This window comes from Macrobrachium nipponense, chromosome 40 (genome assembly GCF_015104395.2).
Source record: "Macrobrachium nipponense isolate FS-2020 chromosome 40, ASM1510439v2, whole genome shotgun sequence".
NCBI lineage: Eukaryota > Metazoa > Arthropoda > Malacostraca > Decapoda > Palaemonidae > Macrobrachium > Macrobrachium nipponense.
In genome coordinates this window covers 3,347,593-3,370,137 of record NC_061101.1, presented here as the reverse complement: position 1 = coordinate 3,370,137, position 22,545 = coordinate 3,347,593, and the positions used below count along the sequence as shown (strand labels likewise).

The following is a 22,545-nucleotide window of genomic DNA, read 5'->3' as shown; positions in this document are numbered from 1 at the left end:
TTTCTCTTTTTCTGTACTATAACCTTCATCACTTATTGGGCAGCTTATCTATTTACCTTTTGACATTTAAACGTTTAAATTCATGATTGTCAACCAAATGTAAAATTTTGACATTTGAATCCTGAATAAAAAGGGAGTGATTTTTTCCAATAGTTAGTAAAGCTTGAAGGATATATTCATTGGCTATTGTAAAACTCAAAAATGAACATTTTGTTCTCAAAGGTTGTAGGGAGATAATGCTTTTAATGATAGTTTATATGAATGTTCATTGAGTAAACATCTATATCATGAAGTTTACAAAGGGCTGAATGGTCGTAATGAATTTCGTTTTCCAAATTATTGACATCAAACTGAGGTAACTTCATTGTTTTATTTATAACTTTCTGGCCAATTATTCCTGATATATTTTAACAATTTTACTGAAACACACGAAAAAGGGCATTTGTTACTCTGAAATGGGTGAGGATACACTTTAGACAGCTGTGGAATGCTGGGAAAATAGGACATTGCTTTCCCAATGATAGCATTATGATGTTACAATGCAAAACACTGTAAAAAGATTTTTTATAAGCATATAATTACCTGCTTCAGTGTGCAGTGCAGAACATCAGCTTTTATGCTTTAATTGGGATGTGCAACGTAACTTTACCTGTTCAACAGAAAGTAAAATGCACCTGTTGCAGCTTCACTATAGCCAAAGACTGAACCACCAATATTTTTGCCTTTATAATGAAAATGTGGTATTAAGTACGTGAGTTTCACCCACCATCAGTATCACTATTTTGTCATTGGGTAGTAATGATTTACATTTACTCTGAATGTACATAAGAAAATTTGAGTCCTTTTGTTATGTTTGAGAAAACACTCTCCTGATGGTACAGTAACTTTGTGTTGAACAACTATAGGTATAACAAAAACAATATTACCAGCTCTGATGAATAATCAAATTTATTCAGTCATTAACTAGAGCTAACATTATTGCCCAAAATGAAATAGTAACTAGTTTCATAACAGCAATGCAATATATATTGCAGTGTTAGAAATACATTCAGCAGTATCAGCTCTCTGGAGTTATTGAATATCTGCTTAAAGATATTTGTATCATGAACCTCTGTAGGAATCTTGAGATCTCTTAAGTGACGTACCTCAGTGACATGAAAAATGCATGTGCTGTACAGTTTGGCTTAACTGTAGGTAGGGCATTGGGGCATAAGTATGACATTTCATTAATCTGTTCTGAAGTTTTACCTGTGGAAGAAGAAAGATGGTCTTTTAATATTTTTATGTGTATATATGAGCACTGAAACCTAGTAATGCAATGAGGATAGGTTAGGTTAGTGAAATTTCTAATGTAGGCTCCTGTTTTAAACCTGTAACCCTTAGAATACTATACCAGTCTACTTTTTTTCACCCTAACCCATCTAGGCCCAAAAGGTTTGTCCCATGCCTTTGACAATTGTCAATGGAAACTTGCCTATTTCCCCACCACTAGCTAAGCTACACTGGGAGTTCTTTAACTTAGGCTAGCCTTTACCTATTCGACTCTGTTAAGCATTGGTTGACACGAATTCCTACTAAAATTCAATGTAGGCTAAACCAGTCTTTCTTTATATTGCACCTGACCTTGTTGCTCACAACTCCTACCTAGAATGCAGACTGTATTTATATTGCAGTCAAAAGTCATCCAAAGAGAAAAATCAAATAGGTAGTAGCCAGGGTTGCCGTTTTGAGGAATTTCGTCTATTAGTGTGGCTTTCTGGTGACATCTGGCAACCCTCTGTGGCTTTTCCAACCACAGGCCACGGCATGGAAGAAAAAAATTCTTCACTTTGCCTTTTTATGTTTTATTATGTAAATAAAGATATAAAACATATCCTGCTTATTTATACAAATGAATTTTATTGAAATCCTTTATTTTTCTTCATCAAAAATACTTTATATCAAGCTAGTGACATGTAGTTTTCTAATGTCACGGAAAATAATTCTACATCGGAAAATACGCATTCTAACCATTAAATCATAAATAAAGTAAAAAAAAAATCAGATGAACTGCCTATGGTAACACTGCTAAAAGCCAATGTTGTGAAGTAAACACGGCACCACTGCACCAGGGTGACGTCATCGCGTCATGACGTCACATCGAACAGGCCTTCTATCTCGGTGGTCTTGGTGTGATGCGTCTATTAACTGGCGTTAACCATCGAATGAAAACTTATTGCAACACCTAACGTACCAGTCAGTACGTCCTCAATCAAACAAATTTTCCCCAGCAAAGCAAAGCGGATGTAAATTTGAGAACAGAGAAAGGGCTGACTCATGATCCTCTTTTATGAGCTGACGGCGGCATCAGGGCCTGGTCAGCCAAGGTCAGGACCTGTTGACAGATAAATCTGTGACTCTTGCTTGTCAAGTTTCGACTTGTCCGCTGTAACTTCGTGTGATATATTTGTCTGCTAGTTTCATACCTTGCCTTTTATTCGTTTGTTTAACTTCATTCTGTCGACGTACGTTCCTCCGCTCTCTATTAGCCAAACTAATTTAACCTTCAGCCGAATTATCTAATTACTCAGCTACTTATTATCAACTCAACTATCATTTTGCCGATTTAGTATGCTTAGTCTCATATCGTGTAATCAGATTGCTTGCAGGCAAGACGTCTCCTGATACTAGACGTTACTCCACTGGCTGATAAAAGATTTCACTAGATGACGTCTCCTCTTCATCCTAAAATGCCTTATTGATTAATGACGCACTAGTTGCGTAATATTTCGTTTCGTTAGGAAATTATTTCGCAATTCTCTCTCTCTCTCTCACGATTCCCTAGTACCATACTTCAGGGATGTTATTGATTTATTTATTACGACAACTGTGTCATTTCAAGCTGATAGTAACTTGAGTCAGTGGTAGCATTAAATATAAAAACAAAAAAAAAATAAAAAAATAAAAAAACATATTAACGCTTTGGCTACCTACGAACCCACTGAGAAATGTGAATTGACGTAGTCGAAAGGCTCGCTTCAACAGGTCGATATTCGACTCGCCAAACAAATTAAACCTGAGTCATCAATTGAAGTCTTTGTAGTACTTCAGATCCGCCAACCTTCTTTGTTTAGGAGCTTATGAAAACGTTACTGTACAATATTAATAAGCACCAAAGTAGCTATTGAAATTAGGCTAGACTTTCTTTCCTTTGTTAAGTGTGAAACATTATGTTTATAACAACTAATGTTCCATTTTGTAGTAGTTCGGTTAGCCCAGCGTTAGTCTACTCTACACTCACTCTCGCAGCCGCCCTGAACCTGCAAAAGTCAGATGCTCATTCACATACTGCGCATGTCCGATGTCATTTGGACCGATAATTATTAATTTTTTTATTTCTGAATCTCGTTATTATTGTTTCATCATTTTCCTGTTCGTCTATGGTAATAATTCAACGAGACAAGACTGACGGCAACAAAAGCCTGTCACCATTTCTTCAAACTCATAAAATCAAGAGCAACAGAAAACGTGACATGGCAAAATCCGCTTTCGTGACTTTAGATGTTTTTCTTTCGATATCATGAGCATCTCTCTTAATTGATTGATCCTAAAAAAAAGCATTCGCACTTTTTACAAGGTGTCTCTTCTTATTCTTTGAAGTCATTCAGCGCTTAAACCGAAATTGACGGTAAAAAGGTTTGAAACGTGAAACAATTGTTAGGAGAGTGGGAAGTAAGATGGACGAAAGAGAATATGAACGGAAGTACTACAGGAAAACGAATGATAAAGGTTGGAGCTAGGGGCCGAAGGGACGCTGTAAAGAACTTAAGTCATGCCTACAGTGCACTGACGACACTATCTCCTTAAGGATTATATATGCAAATGAACCTAGACTCATTCATTCCGTCAGCTTACTAAGTTTGCTCCCTTTATGATCCCATCCGGTTTAGCAAAAGGTCAAGTCACTGGTCACAGTTCTGGACAGGATGCATACTAATCCAAGAAGAAGTTGCAGTCAGAGATCTTGTTACCAACATAGATCTAAGAACATAACGTCAGATTCACAGCGGAACACCTAGCTGGTTCATAATTATGAATGAGATCATAAAGTATGACGTCATCTTTAAGCTGTATATTATACATACTTGGGCCGTTGTAAGGCTCAGATACACAATACACTCACATTTTAGTCTAACAGATTTACGCAAACAAATCTGAACTTAAGTCTAGGCCTATAAATTCAAGTAGTTTAACGGGAAGTTCACAGACTCGTCTTCACAATCTTTCACTCTTGCAGATTACCGACATAGGTCTGAGCAATGCAATGTCAGAATCACAGAACAACGCCAGATCTAGGATTTGGCAAACGATCACAAAGTTTGACGTCATCTTTACAATAGTATATTTTGTATACAGGAGCCGTTGTAAGGCTCACAAACTTTAAAAGACTCAACTTTTAGGGCTAGAGATACGCGCAAACCAAATCCGAATTTACAGTCTAGATTGACACATTTGATAATATGACAGAAAGCTCAAAGACTTGGTCACACAAACTGACTAGGCCGATGTGTCGTTCTCCAAAAGCAAGGTTCACATCAACCGGTAAATTTCTCGCTCGTCAGAAGTTGCATCTTCACCGGTCATCCGCGTTTCCATTTCTAAAGAAAGCTTGTTGTCAGCGACTTCGTATCCTCCGCGCCCTTGGGTAGAGAAAAAAGAAAATGATTAGTAGATATAGGATGTGTATTTAAAGAGCATGGTACTATTGCTAGGGTACTGCTACAGGAGGAAAATTGCCAGTTGGTGATAACTGGTCGTGTTTCACTGTAGTCATTTCTGTGGCGCAATACTTTATATAAAGAATTTATTCAGAACTGATAGCTAAACTTATATCAAGTACAAAAACACCAACGGTCACATGACAGACGAATGATCTAGATAAAGTCCAACAGCAAACACTGGTGATATTTTTGTCTGCGTAACCTAAGGTGATTCGCTAAAAGAGTAAATTTACGTTGCATTAATATCACCTCAGTAAATATTGATATTAAAGACGTAATTCCGATTAAATACCAATTATCAGTAGGCACTAGCAACTATACTCTACAAAGGAACATAATTACATATTATGAAAGAATTTATCAAGGTATTTGCGTACTGAAAAATGATATGATATCTTGAATCGCCAGCATATCAGATTCAGATGATAACATAAGAACTAACACACATATTTTCCTTTAGGCTTATTATAAATAAAAGCAATCTCATGACTGAATTATATGCATTAAATGGAAACTACCACAGTGACATTCTCTCAATTTCAGCTTATTTTCACATGAAATTAAACAGAAACTGTTCGCATATCAAAGCAGAGAATAACAGCTGGAACACGTACAAGATATACCACTCTCTCGACAGCATCGGTTAATCCCGAAGTTCAGTAAATAGTAGAAAACACAAAAGGCGAAATCGAACAGTCCCATGACCAGGAACATGGAGCCACCGCCTCCAAGAAATATGTAGAGAATGCCTCCAACGCACCCGGCTGTCGATAGGCCTATAATAAATAACAGAACGTGAGACTAATTTGCAATGATAGGAATTAATAGAAAGGTTGGTGTTTTTATGGAATCTAGTAATGTTAAAAGCGACTGGAGAACAATGAACAGTAGCTTCAGTGATTCAAGTTAATTGTCAACATGTTATGACAACATCGAGCAATTGAGGTGACTACTACTGTTATATTTGATATAACACTTCTGCATTTCTAGAACGAATAATACAAAGATTTTTCCTACCATGACTTGCAAGCCATTTGAATGAAATCCTTGAAACTAAAGGAAAAGAGCAAAATAAACCAATAAATCACTGGAGAGCAAATAAACTTACCCAGTGAGAATCCTGCTCTAGTGATAGCTTGCAGAGTGGCCTGCGCTCCTGGAGGAGCCACGTGGCTGGCATAAGACGCCATGACTGCGTAGAATAGACCATAGGAGGGTCCGTTGAGGAGCTCAATGGGCAAGAACCACCACGGATTGCTGACGAAGAAGTACAAACAACACCTAAGAGCCATGGCAGCCATGGAGACTGATAGAACCACCGTGTGGCCTAGACTCAAGATGATAGTACCTAGAAGAAGAATAAGACTGAGTCTGTTTTGGAGCTGTTAGAACAGAAAAATAGTTATTAATAACAATAAATAACATACATACGTAGTTTCTAGGCTAAGCCGATGTTTAGATCGATATTTAGATCCTGAAGGGATATTATGACTAACGTAATAGGCCATGTTCATAATTTCCGTTTTGCATTTAGTTACAAGTTCATATTTAGCTCCATATTAGATACATCAACTATTCAGAAATTTGCGATTGGGAATACATTCTAGTAATCGTTTGATTAGAAAAAGAACTGTATACTGGGATAGAAAACTTTGCACCGTTTCCCGAGTCAAAAGCCAGCAACAGCACCTCCCTTCTCGTCTTACCGGAGAAGAAGAAGAAAGGAATTTCCCCGCCAAAAGTCTCGATGCTCAAGGACAGCCCCTGGAGGAGTTTCAGGTGTTTGAAACCAGAGTTCCATTTCAGCGCTACGTCTTCGATCATCAGCATTTTGAACACCCAGAGCATTCCCAGAGAAGTGCTGATGACGTAAATGGCTACCTGACGGTGAAAAGGACCTTTTGTAAATCCCAGTCAACCTAGTACAGTGTATGACAATTCCGGTTGCCGGTAGACTCACGGAAAATAAGTCACAGTTTTGACAAGGGAAAAAAAACTGAAATTAATTTCTGTTGGCTGGTAATAAAGTTACGGGGGAAAAAATTCAGTATTTCCTGGGGTTTAATATTTTATATGATATTTACAGTCTTTTGTTTGTTTTATACGGAAATCCCCAGTGGGCTTAAACTAAACCCTTGGCGGTAACTATCTCTAGGAAAGATAATTGTGACTTTTTTTTTTTTTTTTTTTTTTTTTTTTTTTTTTACCTGACTATTTTTTTTTTGTGAGACATTTTTTCTTTTTTACCTAGGATCATAATTCCATAGTGTTTCCATGCCATTTAGTTTTCTTTTAAGTTTACGACGGAATTATCTGAAATACGCATGATTTTAGCTGTGATTTCCAATACACACACACACACACACACACACACACACACACACACACACACACATATATATATATATATATATATATATATATATATATATATATATATATATACATAAATATATATACACGCGAGTCTCATCACATCACTGATTCATATATACGCATTAAGCTACAATATCTAATTCGTCCTAACTCGGAATTAATATATTTTCATATATGTTAAACGAAGGGAAATTTTTTAGTTAAGAAATATATATATTGTTTGTTTGTGTGTGTGTGTAAAATCCGTGTCATATTACTACGTTAAGCTTGAATATTCTAAAAAAAAAAAAAATAGCAAAGTCACCATAACAGAATGCTGGCCACGGAAGAACAAATGAAAAACAACGTTGAACAAGCAACGTTTGGACACATCCTCTCGCGTATCTGGGACAAAACCTTATAGGCTCTGTCCTGAAGATACTCACTCACCAGGAAAAGAATGACCTGAGGACGTCGCAGGACGCTCCCTACGTCCCGTATCCTAACTCTGATGTCCTTAGCATAAGGGATGTCCATTCTTGCGACCACCAGGAAGTCTACGGTTAGAAAGACGCCGGCGATGACCACGGCGGGAAAATAGTCTGGCTTGGGGAGATGTTCGGAGAATTTGTCCACAACGGCGCCCACGATGATCGCCATCGCGCCCATGCCTAAGGCTCCCCAGAGGCGCTGTTGGCCGTACTTGTGTCCTTCGGAGTCTGGGGTGGTTGTAGGGTACGGGGAGCAAAATATGAAATACATATAGACCGATTAACTGTTTTCCTAGACTAAGTTAATCTAATTTATTTCCACCTTAGTTTTACTCTGACCTGAGTCATTTGTATCTACTGCGGTTAGTGACAGACGTATATTTCGAAAAAAGTTAAATCTCTTACAGTAGTTTTAAGTGGTTTAATTGCTAGGCCTATGAGATGAAACCTGAAAATGAAAGCAATTTGTCTAACCGTGCTAGACTTTAATGATAATTTACTAACTTTCTATGTAAAGCTATTTTCACAGAAATGGTGGAGTAACACTTATGTCCTTACCCAACAACTGGAAACAGACTGAATCAGCCATCATGATGGAGAGGTTTAGACCAATATGAGCAGCCATGACGCTCAGGAATATCAGCCAAAATTGCGGGAGTCTAAAGAGGTTGGAAAGGTCGAAATCTCTTGAGTTTTCTTCGACATCCTCTTCGTTGTCACCTGCGTTTGTCGTGTTTAGACTAAGCAATCTCACAAGGTCCTTCTCAGTCGCCAGCTCGGGTGTTATTCGCGGAATAAACGGGTCTTTGTTTTCCGTTACGTCGTGGCCTAGAAAGCTCGGGATGTGTGGCAGGTGCGTATCTCTCCTCCTCCTTTCGGGGAGGTTGTCGCTTTCAGTAGCAGCTTCTGCAGTTCCTGAAATGTTTGCCCTTGTGCCCAGGGCACTTAGATAACTCATGTCAGAGCCGGGTATGTCTGGCAGGTAATAAATGGATAAGAAGCCATAGGTTATAGAAACAATGGTGGCAAGGAAGATGATTTTGTGAGCTCTGAAGTAGTCCGCCAAGGTACCAGCTAAGCTGTTGACAAAGAGACCTACAATTGGCAATATCGTAAACACGATGCCAATGCCCTGGGCAGGGACTCCCTTTTGTCGTACGATGAGGGGCAGAACCATTATCATGAAGGCTGAGCCTATAGAAATAATACAACGGATATTAGAAGTGGCATCAAATGGTGGTGACATGATTTTTGAAAGCAAAATATACCAAAAATGCAATGATTTTTACTAAAATTTCAGCTAAAAATCTTTCATGTTTTTTTCTTTATCAGCAATCCTGTCTTTCTTCATGTGATGATCATGTAAAGCTTATACATTAGCTAGAGTACTTATGAACTCATTTACTCAAAGAACGATGAAGGCGGTATGTAACGTCACTTATCGTAATAACCGTTTCCCTCGAAACGATGCAGTGCATATGTGGTTTTCCACGAAAACGTAAATGTAAACCATTTTTAGTCTTATGTCATATCCGTATCATCGTTTTGTCACCGTCGTATTCGTGGAAATGTAGTATTCGTTTAGAACCACATGCGGTTAAAATGACCGACGATATCCGAGTATTTATTTGGTTTGTTGTTACTTTTCGTTGATTTTATTGTCTGAGTTATTAACTGAGTGTATTAGCTCTCACCAACTGATTACAGTTATTTTTAAGCAATTACTAGATGACGTTAAGTAAATCCTGGATAGAAATGTGCACCAATAGGTACTCCTATAGGTGCACCTCACGCAGTCGCTGTAGGTTTTAGGTATACTACTGTATCTACGTTTATATGGGAACAGGCTTATTCGGACCTTGGCTGATTCGGACCATGTACTGGGTCATTCGGACCTTTATCCAGGCTTATTCGGACCTTCATATAATTGGCCGATTTTTCTGTGCAGTTTTACCTCCTGAACAAGAATTTTAAGTAATATTTATTCGGACGACTGTAATTAACCCCCAGGGGCTCGTACTAAACACGGCGAAATACATTTGACGTCCCAATTCCTGGTGGTTTTTGTATTCTCGGGGACGAACGATGCGGAATACTTATATAGAAATACCCATTGCTATAATATAAAATTATTAGTATGGGTCCGAATCAGCCTAGCAAATGGTCCGAATCAGCCAAGGTCCGAATAAGTCTGCATCCGTTTATATATTCTCTTTCTCCCATCTAACTTTCCACCTTCTCCTGGCAGTGTTTCGTAGTGAAACTGCGATGTTTTCCTCCTGTTACATTTTTAAAACCCTTTTCCTGGCCCAAACGCGACATTTCTACTTCTAAAGGTCATCCGGGAAGAGTTGCTTGTAGAACGTAATCTTAAGCACAGGAAGATGACGGACATTCGCAGTATACGAAAGTTCACAGTTTAAAAATAACTAAATAGTCAGTTGTGACCAACAAGTAGATTCGGAATTAGTCTTAGGCCTAGTGCACAGAATACCGATGTTACCAGGAAAGTAAAAATCCTGGAAAGAACCTTGAAAGAAAACAGGGACATTACTCCCCACGAACCAGACAACAAAAATATGGAGGATTCTAACAGCAACCAATAAAGTCCGACCCTTTCCCTCCCTCCTACATAAGCAAACCGCCATCATTAAAACGGAAATTGACAGTGAAAAGTAAGAGGAATGAAATGGTTACAACTAGGGGCCAAAGGGACGCTGCAAGGAACCTTAAGTAATGCTTACATTGCACCGTATGAGGTGCACTGACGACGCTTTCTCACTACAGGAAGGTTGCACAACCAACACGAGGACAGCATTGAAGTTATGGAAATGGAATGTAGAACTAACGTTAGGCCAAGGACAAGCGCCGGGACTGTACGTACGTAGGCTACGAGGTCATTCAGCGTTGAAAGGGAAAGTGAGAGTAGAGGATGGTTTGAAAGATGAAATAGGAGGAAAAAGTTGTGCTACGTGAGGCCGGGTATTCACGAGCAGGATTTCCTGATCTTTACAGGAGAGAAACGCAGAGGTGTATACGAGTACGTTCCAAATATTGCCTATTAAAGAGGTGTCTATTCCCATACAATATCATTAACGAATAAGTATAAACTGAACCAGTTTTTTTTTTTTTTTATGGGATGCCCGGGAAGCCTACTTTCACTAGTAACACCTTTCTTAAAAAGGCATGGCACTTCCTATAGGCCTATACCAGAACGATTGTATCACATGGAAATATATTTCTTTATTGTGTGGTTTAGGCTTACAACGGGCTACAATTAGCGCTGCAGGATCTAACAATGAAATGTATTAGGCCTATACATAGTTTATTCATATTCTGGTCCGAGTGGCTGAGATCCTTCACAGGCGAAATCCAGCGGCGAACTGTCACAAAATCGTTGTTTACCCGTCCAAAGTATAAGGAGAGGCCGGAAATTAAGACGGAAGGAAGATAATATGAACGGAGATACAGTAAAAGGAATGAGAGGGGCTGCAGCTAGGGACCGAAGGTACGCTGCAAAGAACCTTATGTGATGCTCTTGAATAATCATAAATTATGGCAGGCTTTTGAGATAGACTCAATAAAATTAAAGCAAGTTTCAATAAAAAAAAACGCCATGTCATGATAGGGAAATACTCGTATTTCCCGATGCCCCACACATAAAACTGACAAGAAATCATTTTATAACCAGAGGGTTTTGTTTTGACGATTGAATACTGATTTCTGATTCTTGTATGAGGGAAAAGTCAAGTCAGGCACGCACAGAATATATGGTCTATCTAGCTCACAACATTAGGCACGATCTCGAAGGATACTGTGACAAATGACTATTATTTTGATCTCATGAATTCATCATGCATGACTGGAGATGTAAAATCAAGGAATGCATATGAAACTAACTGAGGTAACCAGAAAACTCTTCTGTGTCAAATTATCAATGTAATGACAAAAATAAGAGTATGCAACGCAAGATCAAGCACACATTACAATTTCCAACCGTGTCATTCGTGAGTGGGTCTATATGAGATGTTAATGAAAAAACTATATTGTAGAATATATATTAACATGATAATTGAATCAGGACCCACTTGAAAAATTTTTGCATGGTCATCCGGGTGCTGTTACCTATAAAAATAGAATTAGAAAGCTGCACCAATCAGCGATAAAAAATGAAAAAAAAATAAAAAGAATGAAAATAACGATTGCTTATCAGCTGAGTTTGTACCGATGAAATGCATCAAGCAAAGCTAAATCCAATAATGAGCGTAAACTTGAGTTAGAAATTTGCAACACAAACTTGTATCTAGAATTTGAGACTAATACAAATAACATTCCATAGGATATGTCCAGTTTTTCAGCTGATCCAAATACTTCGAAGTCACTATCTGACGTAATTGAAGAGTGATCTGCGATATATACGTCGGTGGCTACATTGTTAAAAAAAATTCAGTGCTGTATCCTCATTTTGGTCAAAAGATGACTGACCCTCAAAGTGACTAAAGGTTCTGGATCAATAAAATTAACAAGAGTCAACTCTACATGGCGTCTGAACATTTTTATTTACAAATAAGCCTTATGAGAGATTTATCCAAATCCATTCACGTGTAAGAATGCTTGCCTGTGTTGATCTTCGCAGTAAGTAATTTTTTTTCTTCTAAATTTTGTGTCTATTAGGATGAGATACCTGAACGAGAAAATTGAGATGAAAAAGGGTAAATCGTGCAATAAAATAATAAAAAAAAATAGAAGATTAATTTTTTTGTTTTCTTTACTTATTTCATGAAATATATTTTTCTAGTGAATAAATGCTTTGGTGTCTTTAAAGAGTTTGTTTTTGTTTTATGGTGTTTTTACGTTGCATGGAACCAGTGGTTATTCAGCAACAGGACCAACGGCTTTACGTGACTTCCGAACCACGTCGAGAGTGAACTTCTATCACCAGAAATACACATCTCTCACTCCTCAATGGAATGGCCGAGAATCGAACCCGCGACCACCGAGGTGAGAAGCAAACACCAAACCAACCCAGCCACTGAGGCGTTTTTTTTTTTTTTTTTTAAGAGTTTGATATTTAACTACCCTTAATTGTGAAAAAATAAGGAATATATAAAAAAAAAAAAAAACTGGCAACAACATGGGAAATATGGCAACACTCATTCTTTCGTGTGACGTCATGCGCAGGGTAAACAAATCGGCCTATACAAACTCTGGTGTTGACAATAGCGTGGAAATAAGAAAGTGCATTAGAGAACACGAAGACGTCCAGCGAATTATTATTATAGTAAAGATAGATAATGATAAATGTCACTCGCACTATCAATCAGAAGAGTGTATGCTTCCTGCCAAGTGACAGGAATCCTTTCCACCAACGTGACCAACGTATAGCTTCTTGTACGATTTCATGACCAGTAAGTCGGTAACGTTTTCTTCTAAATACCAGCAATCGCCAATGGATTCTGGCTTACATTTACTCTTAACTTTACTCTTTGTATTAAGAACTTACGAAATCGTGAAATTCGTTAATGATTTTCACGATTTTCTGATGACCATTCAGTTTAGTTTTCTTTGCAGACATTATCTATTCCATTCCACATTTTCATGAGATAAACATGTTACTCTTGTCTATACGTATTTTTATAGGCCTATAGTTGGTTCACCTAAGGTAGATTCTTGGGTGAGCCCTATGCCTGCGAGACGTTTGTTTGGCGGCCGCTGATTGGCTGGGAGCTGCCTAGCTTCCGGTACCAGCCAATCAGCGGTCGCCAAACAAACGTCTTGTAAGAATAGGGCTCATCCAAGAATCTACCTTAAGTGAACCAGCTATAGTTTTTTCCCTTCACTTACCATCCCTAAATGTGTAGCTATACGTACATATATGAAAATCATTAACGAATTTCACGATTTCGTAAGTCATCGTCTGTGTTCCACCTATTGATTACTTTACAAAATTAATGGTATCTAGAATAATAATATTATGCAGTGACACTATCTGCGTTAGCAAACAAAGCTGTTTATTTACACTGGTTTTGGACTCATGTGAAATCATTTTTTTTTTTATCCATTCTCTGTATAATGAAATCTCACGTCTTACAAAAACAGTTTTCGTGAAAATCGTACAATAACTACTCACCTGCATATTGAAGGAAGTAATGAGTCTTTATGGGCAATAGTTTTCGATTAACTCTCATTCTAGAAAGACAGTTTGGAGAGCAGCTGGTTTTTTCCGGTGTTAAAATGGTTTCGAAAATTGGAAGTCCCAGCTCTCTCACTCTTCTCTGGTTGGTGAATCTAGAAGTCCACACCAGCTTTCTTATTTCCTTTAAAATAATATGGATTAATGAGTATGAGAAATACAGGAGAGGGGCAAAAGGCGTCTAAATCTATTGTGAGCAGATGGGAAGAGCGCATTTGACTTTAATTATGAAGTAATGAAAGATGTCCGCGCAGTACCTGTTTGAATGTGAAGCCAGTGAAATAACGGTCTCGGTACATCAGCACTTGACTAACCAGTTCCCGAGGTGGCAGGTATTGACTACAGTTAGCCTAAGAGTTCGCTATTTTCAACTTTAAATAGTAATAACTCGATAACAATCAAATGAAAGGTCTTTGGTGATGCTTGATCAAGATGTTTAGTTTTAGGATAGCGTTCAACATCAATAATTTCTTCTTCTTCTGCCAGATGGAGCTGGCCTTTTGCCAGCATTGAAAAAACCAAGTACTGGTAAAATGCCTAATGCGAGGATACAGGAACGTCTAGAAAATAAAATGTGATATATAAAATAGTGACAGATTAGTAATATTTTATTATTTATTTATAAGCCTAAAATACTTATATGAACGATAAGTTGAGAGTTCAGTAACCGAGCAGATCGATGTCACTGACTTTTAAGTAATGGCTTAAACTCATTCTTATCGAATTTCTAATAATGATTCTTGCTGTAATATAAAACTATGGTTTGTTTACTGCTGAAAACGTTACGCTCAAAGAAAGCAATACCAATCATTACACTGGCATTTCCGCTATTACTTGACCGGAGGTCACGCGTGAACGAAAACAGCTGAATACGTGTTCATGACAAGCCCAAATCCTTATCAAACGTGAGTATGAATTTCCAGGGTCCATTTATGGTGAGTCATTTCCCTTTGGCGAATTGCCCCTAGACTCACAGACATGAGGTTTATCCAGTCGTGACTCGGCGAATCTGTTCTTTGTCACTAGACCTATGCATTAGAAATCTGACTTACTTTTATGGCTTGTGCTATACAATTTAAATTAAAGTTTCGTCAGTACAAATAGACTATAATTTTGATGTGGAATAAGTGATGCTGCAGTAGTTTCACATGATAGTTTGTCCTGTCGTCTGTAGCTGCAATAAAGTGAACGAATTTAAATCATTTTCGTGCGGAATCACCTTGATGGCATTTCGTTAATTATTCGAACCAACGTAATAATTTAGAAACCCATTTCATCCTCTATATACACTTATCAGTCGTCACGTCTCTGAGATTTCCTTAAGCGACTTTCCAGTACCGTCCAAATCTTTGTTCGAATTATTGCCGTTTCCAAATTCGGGAATGAATGGGAAAAATAGTAACTGTAGTACTAAGAGTAGTAGTAGGGATATGCCTATGGAACGGCACCATTTACACAACACTGTAACCATGAACCGCTCCGAGTTCTCTCGCTTTCTCTGGTTCACTTTCCAGGAGAAATTTGCCGTCCTGTCTCGAATGATGACTCCTTCAGACTGCCTGCCCTTCCAGTCAGGGCGCCATCACCTTGAAAGTGCCCGGCGGATTCCAGCCAGCAGTGTTGTGATATAACATCCGTCCTCGTAGACCGGTTTGAGGCTATTGTTCTATTTTATTCTGAGTTACTGATTTCGTCTTTTCGCTGATTTTAATGAAGCGTGAGTGGTTCATTAACCCTCCGCCTACGTGTGTGTGTGTGTGTGTGTTTTACAGGGTCTATGTGAAATCGAAATCCCTAGGGCATTATATGAAATAACCAATTCTCTTAGGAACATCTGATCCCAGAGAACTAGTACTGTAGACACGGTGAAACAGTGATTCATCTACACTGTTTCGCCGTCTGTGGTACTAGTCCCTTGGGGGTCAAATGTGTTTCGCCGTGTTCAGTGCAAGCCCCTGGGGATCAAATGCAATCAGGGATATTTGATCCCCCACAGGCTAGTATTAAACACGGTGACTTCGCAGGGGATAGTACTAAACACGGGAAACAGTGTAGATGAATCATTGTTTCACCGTATTTAGTACTATACTTCTTTTTTTTTTTTTTTCATCTGTCCATCCGCCTGTGGTGATTTTGTATGGTAACACTGCGTCCCGGGCTTTAGATAGTTACGCTAATTGTAAGTTTTAGGTAAATAAAAGGATATCTGGGTGTACATTTGTAACTGAAAAGTGTTTTAATAATTTACTGTATGCGAATTACACCGTTAATATTCGAAATAGGATATTATTATAACCGTTGAATGTAAGCTGAATGTAAACTATCTAAAGCCCGGGACGCAGTGTTACCATACAAAAACACCACAGCGGATGGACAAATGGAAAAAAAAAAAAAAACACAAGAGTATAGTCTCCGGGTTGGGTGACTCGTGACGACAAAAGCATGAGCGAATGATTGATTGATTTTTAGATCTGGCGTTGCAGCTAGTATGTCATGAACGCTGAAATATGACACAGAATGAGGCAGGTTTATTTACGGAGCAATCTCTCGGTCTAATATCGATATAAACGCTTAACCTTTGCAAATGATTCTTCTTTCATATTGATTATACTTTCTTCCTCCCTTTCATGACAGAAAGTCTAAAAGATAGATTATTTTAAATATTATTGATCATAAATGGATCTTAAATAAAATAGTACATGATAGATTTAAGACAATGTGAAGGATTTTATCGTGAATGATATAAAGGATAAGTGCTAAGAACCATTAAATTTTTCTTATGACAGCAGCGCAAGTTCGTCAGAATTTGTAGATGGGAGAGTGACAGGTCTGGTGAGAAAGTAGGTCTGAGAAAAGGTTGCACCATTTTTTCTGTGGCTGTTATATATATATATATATATATATATTATATATATATATATATATATATATATATATATATTATGCAAACTTGTGAGATAAGAAACTAGAGCTTGCAGACGATTCAGTATTGACTGGCGCTTGTCGAGGAAAACTGCACGTACGATAGTAGATTCATATCACCCGTGCATCTGATGTCTAGGCCAGTCCCGTACGACGCTCCTGATTGGCTGTTGATAAGCCAATCACTGGGCTAGAAACTCTCAGTCAGTGTTGCCAGATATGGGGAATTTTCCCCAGATTTTGGGTTCATGATGGGGAATTTGGGTTGAAATTTTAGGAATTTTTGTGTTGAGAACAAATTAGTTAGGGAATCGGGAATTTCATCGTCATTCGTAAAAAATTACAAGAATTCACTGGAAATATCTGAAAACATTGTGAAGACTCCATAAATCTGTGGGAAGCTAATATATATATACTATAGGATATTCCCCCAAATTTTTGGGAAAATTTATAATTCTGTGGGAAGTTTCTATATATCTATGGGATAATTCCACAAATTTTGTATGAAATGCCCACTAGTATGTGTAGTTACCAATATTTTTGTGAGAACTTCCGAAAATCTATGGAGCCTGTTGATGATCAGATTCTCACAATTATGTTAATTAACTTTCTTTGACATGAAAATCAACATTTGTATGACTGAATTAACAATGAGAATGTGGTGGCACATTCTCACTGCTAATTCAGCATGCTGTTATAAGAACAGAACCTGACTGACTGTCCATGCAAGTATACGTCAGGAGGGTATAATTATTATGCTATTGGTGATTTTTCAGCTGTCTCCTGACCTAGACTTTCAGTGGTCATTACTCAATGGTCATATAGTTAGTTCCCTTACCACGTCAGTGAATGATAAAGGACTGGTGTAAAGACCTTTACCCACTGATAACGGTCTTGTATCTCATCTAGATTGTAAAGACCTATGTCAAGACCTTCGTTACCCACTATACTCTGTTTTTTTCCATCTGCCTGTGGTGATTTCGCATGGTAACACTGCGTCCCGGGCTTTAAATAGTTACGTCATGTGTAAGTTTTAGGTAAATAAAAGGATATCTGGGTGTACATTTCCAACTGAAAAGTGTTTTAACAATTTACTGTATGGAATTACACTGTTAATATTCGAAAAAGGATATTATTTAAAGCCCGGGACGCAGTGATACCATGCGCAAACACCACAGGCGGATGGACAGATGGAAAAAAACAGAGAATAGTCACAACTTTGCATCTTATGTAGCCAAATAGCAAAAATCACATGTATATGTTTGTATGTAGAATTTCCTGGCCTTACCGCAGATATATAATTCATCAATGTATTTCCATTATGCCCTTTGTGTTTTTCTATGTTAATAAGGCATATAACTTCCCTTGCCCGTTAATTATCAGAATTATTGGGAAATGGGGAATTTTGGAACGATTTGGGGAAATTTTGACATGATTTTCGGGGAATTCGAGGCAAACCAATCTGGCAACACTGCTCTCAGTCTCTCTCGAGAGTTCACATAAGTAGGATGTATGTTCCACCTCTCCTGAAAGATACTTTTGAAAGACGTATCCCTCAGGAGAAGTGGAAAATACATCCTGCCAATGTGAACTCTCTCGAGAGACTGAGGGTTTCCAAGAGTCCAGCCCTGTGATTGGCTTATAAACAGCCAATCAGGAGCGTCGTAAGGGACTGGCCTAGCCATCAGATGCACGGTTGATGTGCTCTAACACCTCAATGTAATACCCGAGAGTAGAACTCGCGCCCACCGAGGTGTCAGGTCAAGACCATACCGATCACGCCACTGAGGCGTTACCAATTATTTATCTATATCATTGCTTATTGTTTATATCCTCCTTTGTTTATGGTTATCTGTTCATCCTTCTTTACTATTTCATTTCATCTCTGCTTATCGACTTCGATTTACAAAACGTACTGTGATTTTGAAGCTTTTGTTAGTGATTAGTGAATATTTTAATTCCACGCTAGTGATTAGCGAATACTTTCATTCTACTCGAGATATTAGCCTATCATGAAGACAGTAATTGTAAAGTTGCTTTCGTGAGTGCTTCAAATAATCAAGTCACAAAATCCTTCCGTTGTTTAAGTGAAATAATTTAAAGGATTTCAAAGATATGTAAATCATCTTCAAAACTTTTTTTTTTTTTGCAATTAAGGAAAATGGAAAGTAAAAACGCGTGATTTTAACAAGGTAATAATTTTATTGTGAATCCAATGATTGACGGAAATGCTGACTAGCATACACATAGGAAACAGCCCTATGGTAAACACCACCAACAACTCCAGCAAATTTTGTTTAGTTAACCTGCAGTATCCTGGTTGCAAGATACCTCAACCTGTCCTTATTCCTGAAAATGTCCTGGAACTTCTTCAGACGCTCGTTCAATTCCTCGTTTTCCCTCTTCAAGGTGTTGACTTCCTGGAGGAGAACTTCAGTGGAGCATCCACCTAACACTGGTACTGGTGACGCTGCTGTCGCCTGGAGGGTATTGGAGGGTTCAGCCTTCACTATCTGAACGTTGGGCAGGCTCCTTACGTCCACCACGCCATTGCATGAAAGAACGACTTGATGCTGTACCGGCCTGTTGTTCCCTGCCGTCAGCTGCGCCTGCTGCGACACGACCACAGGCAAAGTAATAGCCACCTGGACGACCTGAGCAGAGGGAATCACAACTTTTCTCACAGGGGGGGCTGGGTGGTGCCCAGGCGAAGTGTTGTCCTTCCGGCTAACCTTGGCGGTAGAGGTCAGTGATTTGCCCGGGTTTTCTTCCTCTCGTTCCCTCTTCAGGCTTTTACCACCAGTCACAGGTGGTCTGGCGCCAGCAGCAGACGGGGAGGAAGCTCCAAAGAGCGAGGGTACTTTGCTGCTAAGCTTACAAGGAGGCGGTGACGGCTCCGTCACCTGCTTGGTTCTGGACAGAGCGCTGGGCACTGTCCTAGGCACAGGTACCGACGCAGCCAGCGGGGAGACCTTCGAGAGGTCAAGCATGACAGGGTCAGCCTGGCGGTCGTTGCCACTCCCAGGGATGCGCACGAGGGACCTGACGAGGTAACCGGTGGAGTACGGAACAACCATACTTCTCGGAGAGTAACCTTGTGGAGGAGGGGGGGGGGGGGGTCCGTTTGTTAGGAGATACCTCACGGGGGGTACTTATGAACGTTCTTACTTAAATGATTCTGAATTATTTTTGAAATTGCTGCACTGTGCAAGGAAATCTTGAGGGAGGGAAAACACAGAGAAATCCTGTCTCTGTTCACAGCATGAAGTAATTTTCTCTACTGAATAAGTCCAGAAAAATATTCACAAGGACATAGACCTCAGAATATAATTCAAAACTGGCATGCAGTGCTAAGAGTTAGAGTCAATTAAGAGCTGAAATTTGTATCTATGGAGACATTAGCTGTTGTGGCATTACCAGAGAAAGCCAATCTCAGAGGCAACACTGTTCAGCAAAGGAAACTATACTGGAGAGAATGGAATTCAAGAAAGTTATAGGGCACAGTAGCGATTAATTAACTTGTGAGGGGGGGTTCAACTTAGGGACGGTGCTTTCAAAACTAGGGAATAACCCTATACAGTTGCGGCGAAGACCAAAATTGGTGTGACTTCTAGGGAGCACCCCTAGATTACACGATCAATCAGGGAAACTTCTGTGTGGTGGAACAGCGATACCTGGAAAGAGAGAAAGAGGACGATTGTAAGTTTGGCGTCATGAAGGAGTTGCGACTTTATACGTCATGCTTTCTATACTCGAAAAGTGTTAAAGTACGCAAAAATTAATCGTCTAAGACCTCAGTTTGATCTAGGTAAGTGTTCCCTATCAGAAGAGGCTTCAAAAGCAGACGAATCTGTAGGTACTAAGAATGTTGATAGGCCTAATTGCTATCAAGGCTATGAGACTTTTCTTATTTTTTCTTCCTTTTACGTGAAATTGTCAGTCGATTGAATGAGATCACTTGCACATATAGTAATCTGTATCTTATAGTAATAAATTACTAAAAGAGAGAGAGAAATGTAGTGCTAAGGAAAATTATTTTTTCTTTGCTGTTTGAAACCACAAAATTTCTAAATGTTACTTAAGTTAAGCACTGAGCGTTTATATCATAAATCCAAACACCAAACATAGCTTAAATAGTAAAAAATAAAAAGCTTTTTTTTCTAATGAATGCCACATAAATCCTTCAAGAGTTCTTCACATTTCACATCGTAGAATTAAGCACCGCTTCCCTTCCTTTGGTTTGACGCCAGATAACTCAGAATCAATCAATCAATCCCCTTCCTTAGAGTTCAATGAAATGTCGGTTGTATTACCACTTAAATTTCCCCCCAAAAAACACTTAAACTTGCAGAACAAATTTCCACTTCTGTCAGCTAAAAATTCACGACAGGAAGCACTTTCTGGTCTCCAACTTCCACTAAATATTATTTTGTCGAAGATAGTCCAAAGAAATTGTAAACACGAGTATACTGAGGTCCATCGTTGATAGCCGTACCTGCACGGTTCCTGGAGTTATGGAGATGTCTCAAAAATAGCTGGTTAAGCGAGTGTGTTTGCCTGTGTGGTGGGTGCGACGTTAATCGACTGGCAGTGACGTCTCTCTCTCCCTCGTTCAGTGTTTCGCCAGCATATATAGTCTCCACTCCTTGGGACGGTAAAACGTTTCTGTACTGGGAAAAGCAGTGTACGTATCTGGGCCAACCCGCAATCACCACAGCGCAACCTCTCTCTCTCTCTCTCTCTCTCTCTCTCTCTCTCTCTCTCTCTCTCTGTTAAATCTGTCATTCAAATCATAATAATCGAGTCTAGTCGGTGTGGCTATACCTGTAGAACATCTAGCCCTATATGCGTCATTAATAAGAATTTTTTTTTTTTATAGGAAAGTATAGTCTATGAGAGCATTATATATACTTCTTTTATCGACCATCACCATCTTTTGATATGGTAAGTATTATTATTGTCTTTATTATTAATTAAAACAATCCCAGCTCCTCCAAACCAGGAAAAGGCACGAATTGCGCAAGTCATTCGACTCGTATTAGAAGAATTTAAAGACGTTTCTACGTTGCATTCGTGGCGCTATAAGGAAACCACGCACAGAAACACACGCACACATGGGGAGAGAGAGAGAGAGAGAGAGAGAGAGAGAGAGAGAGAGAGAGAGAGAGTTTGGTCTAGTTTGCTTGCTATAAATAGTACACTATTAAATTTATTATAGTCAGTATAGGCCTATTTCTCATAGCCATCCATCTTTCAAAAACAAATAAACCATACGCAATTAGTACTTTTATTCATTCTGCTCAAGAAAAAAAAAACTTCCCTAATTCTCGCACTGATAGATTTAATGATTTAATTAACTTTACGTTTCTGTCTGTTTTAATCCCTATAACGTTCTGTTTTTCCTACTTGCTTCCCATTATTGTGAAAGTTATTTCCCTGTGCTTATAAAAGCTATTTCCTTTGAGCTTTCAGAATGCTCGGGGAAAGTACCGAACTCTTGATTAAACCTGTTTGGATCTGTTGTTTGTCAAACGTTTGGAAATTCTTTGAAAAAATATTGATTAAATAACAAGGCAGACGTTTGTTTTGAGAGTTTGGTGTGAACTGGTTGCAGTTCTTAGAAACGTAGGTACATACGTACCCAAGGTGATGTATAGTACGTACCTTTTCATCAGCGCATTCTCTCTCTCTCTCTCTCTCTCTCTCTCTCGTGTATTCCATTCTTATCCTACTGTATAATTGCGAAAAATTGTATTATATTCCGCATATTTATCGTTTCCACCATAACTTTAAAATCATAGGTTGAAAGTATAACGCCAGTATT

The 22,545-nt window shown here is 38.6% G+C and overlaps 1 protein-coding gene across 5 annotated transcripts; it reads right to left on the bottom strand.

Moving 5' to 3' along the window:
- Window positions 1-601: 601 nt before the first annotated feature.
- LOC135211886 (major facilitator superfamily domain-containing protein 6-like protein A) lies at window positions 602-15,398 on the bottom strand. 5 transcript variants are annotated; one of them, XM_064245109.1, is made up of 9 exons: window positions 15,255-15,398; window positions 13,737-13,923; window positions 8,165-8,800; window positions 7,566-7,834; window positions 6,467-6,641; window positions 5,869-6,108; window positions 5,375-5,536; window positions 4,538-4,679; window positions 609-1,248 (listed from the first exon to the last, which is right to left on the bottom strand). In XM_064245109.1, the coding sequence occupies exons 2-8, from the start codon at window positions 13,792-13,794 to the stop codon at window positions 4,570-4,572; spliced, it is 1,650 nt and encodes a 549-aa protein (XP_064101179.1). In that variant the 5' UTR covers window positions 13,795-13,923; window positions 15,255-15,398; the 3' UTR covers window positions 609-1,248; window positions 4,538-4,569. The 5 variants fall into 5 exon arrangements, with proteins under 5 accessions (XP_064101180.1, XP_064101179.1, XP_064101176.1 ...); XM_064245106.1 differs by having other exon boundaries at window positions 15,248-15,389; XM_064245110.1 differs by lacking the exon at window positions 5,375-5,536 and having other exon boundaries at window positions 602-1,248; window positions 15,248-15,392.
- Window positions 15,399-22,545: the final 7,147 nt, after the last annotated feature.

Bases quoted from the DNA above. Each gene is read 5' to 3' on its own strand.
- LOC135211886 (XM_064245106.1), bottom strand. The intron at 8,801-13,736 runs GTGAGTAGTTAT...TTATTTCTATAG, and splicing joins TTACTTCCTTCAATATGCAG to GCTCAGCCTTCATGATAATG. The intron at 6,642-7,565 runs GTGAGTGAGTAT...TTTCACCGTCAG, and splicing joins CTCAGGTCATTCTTTTCCTG to GTAGCCATTTACGTCATCAG.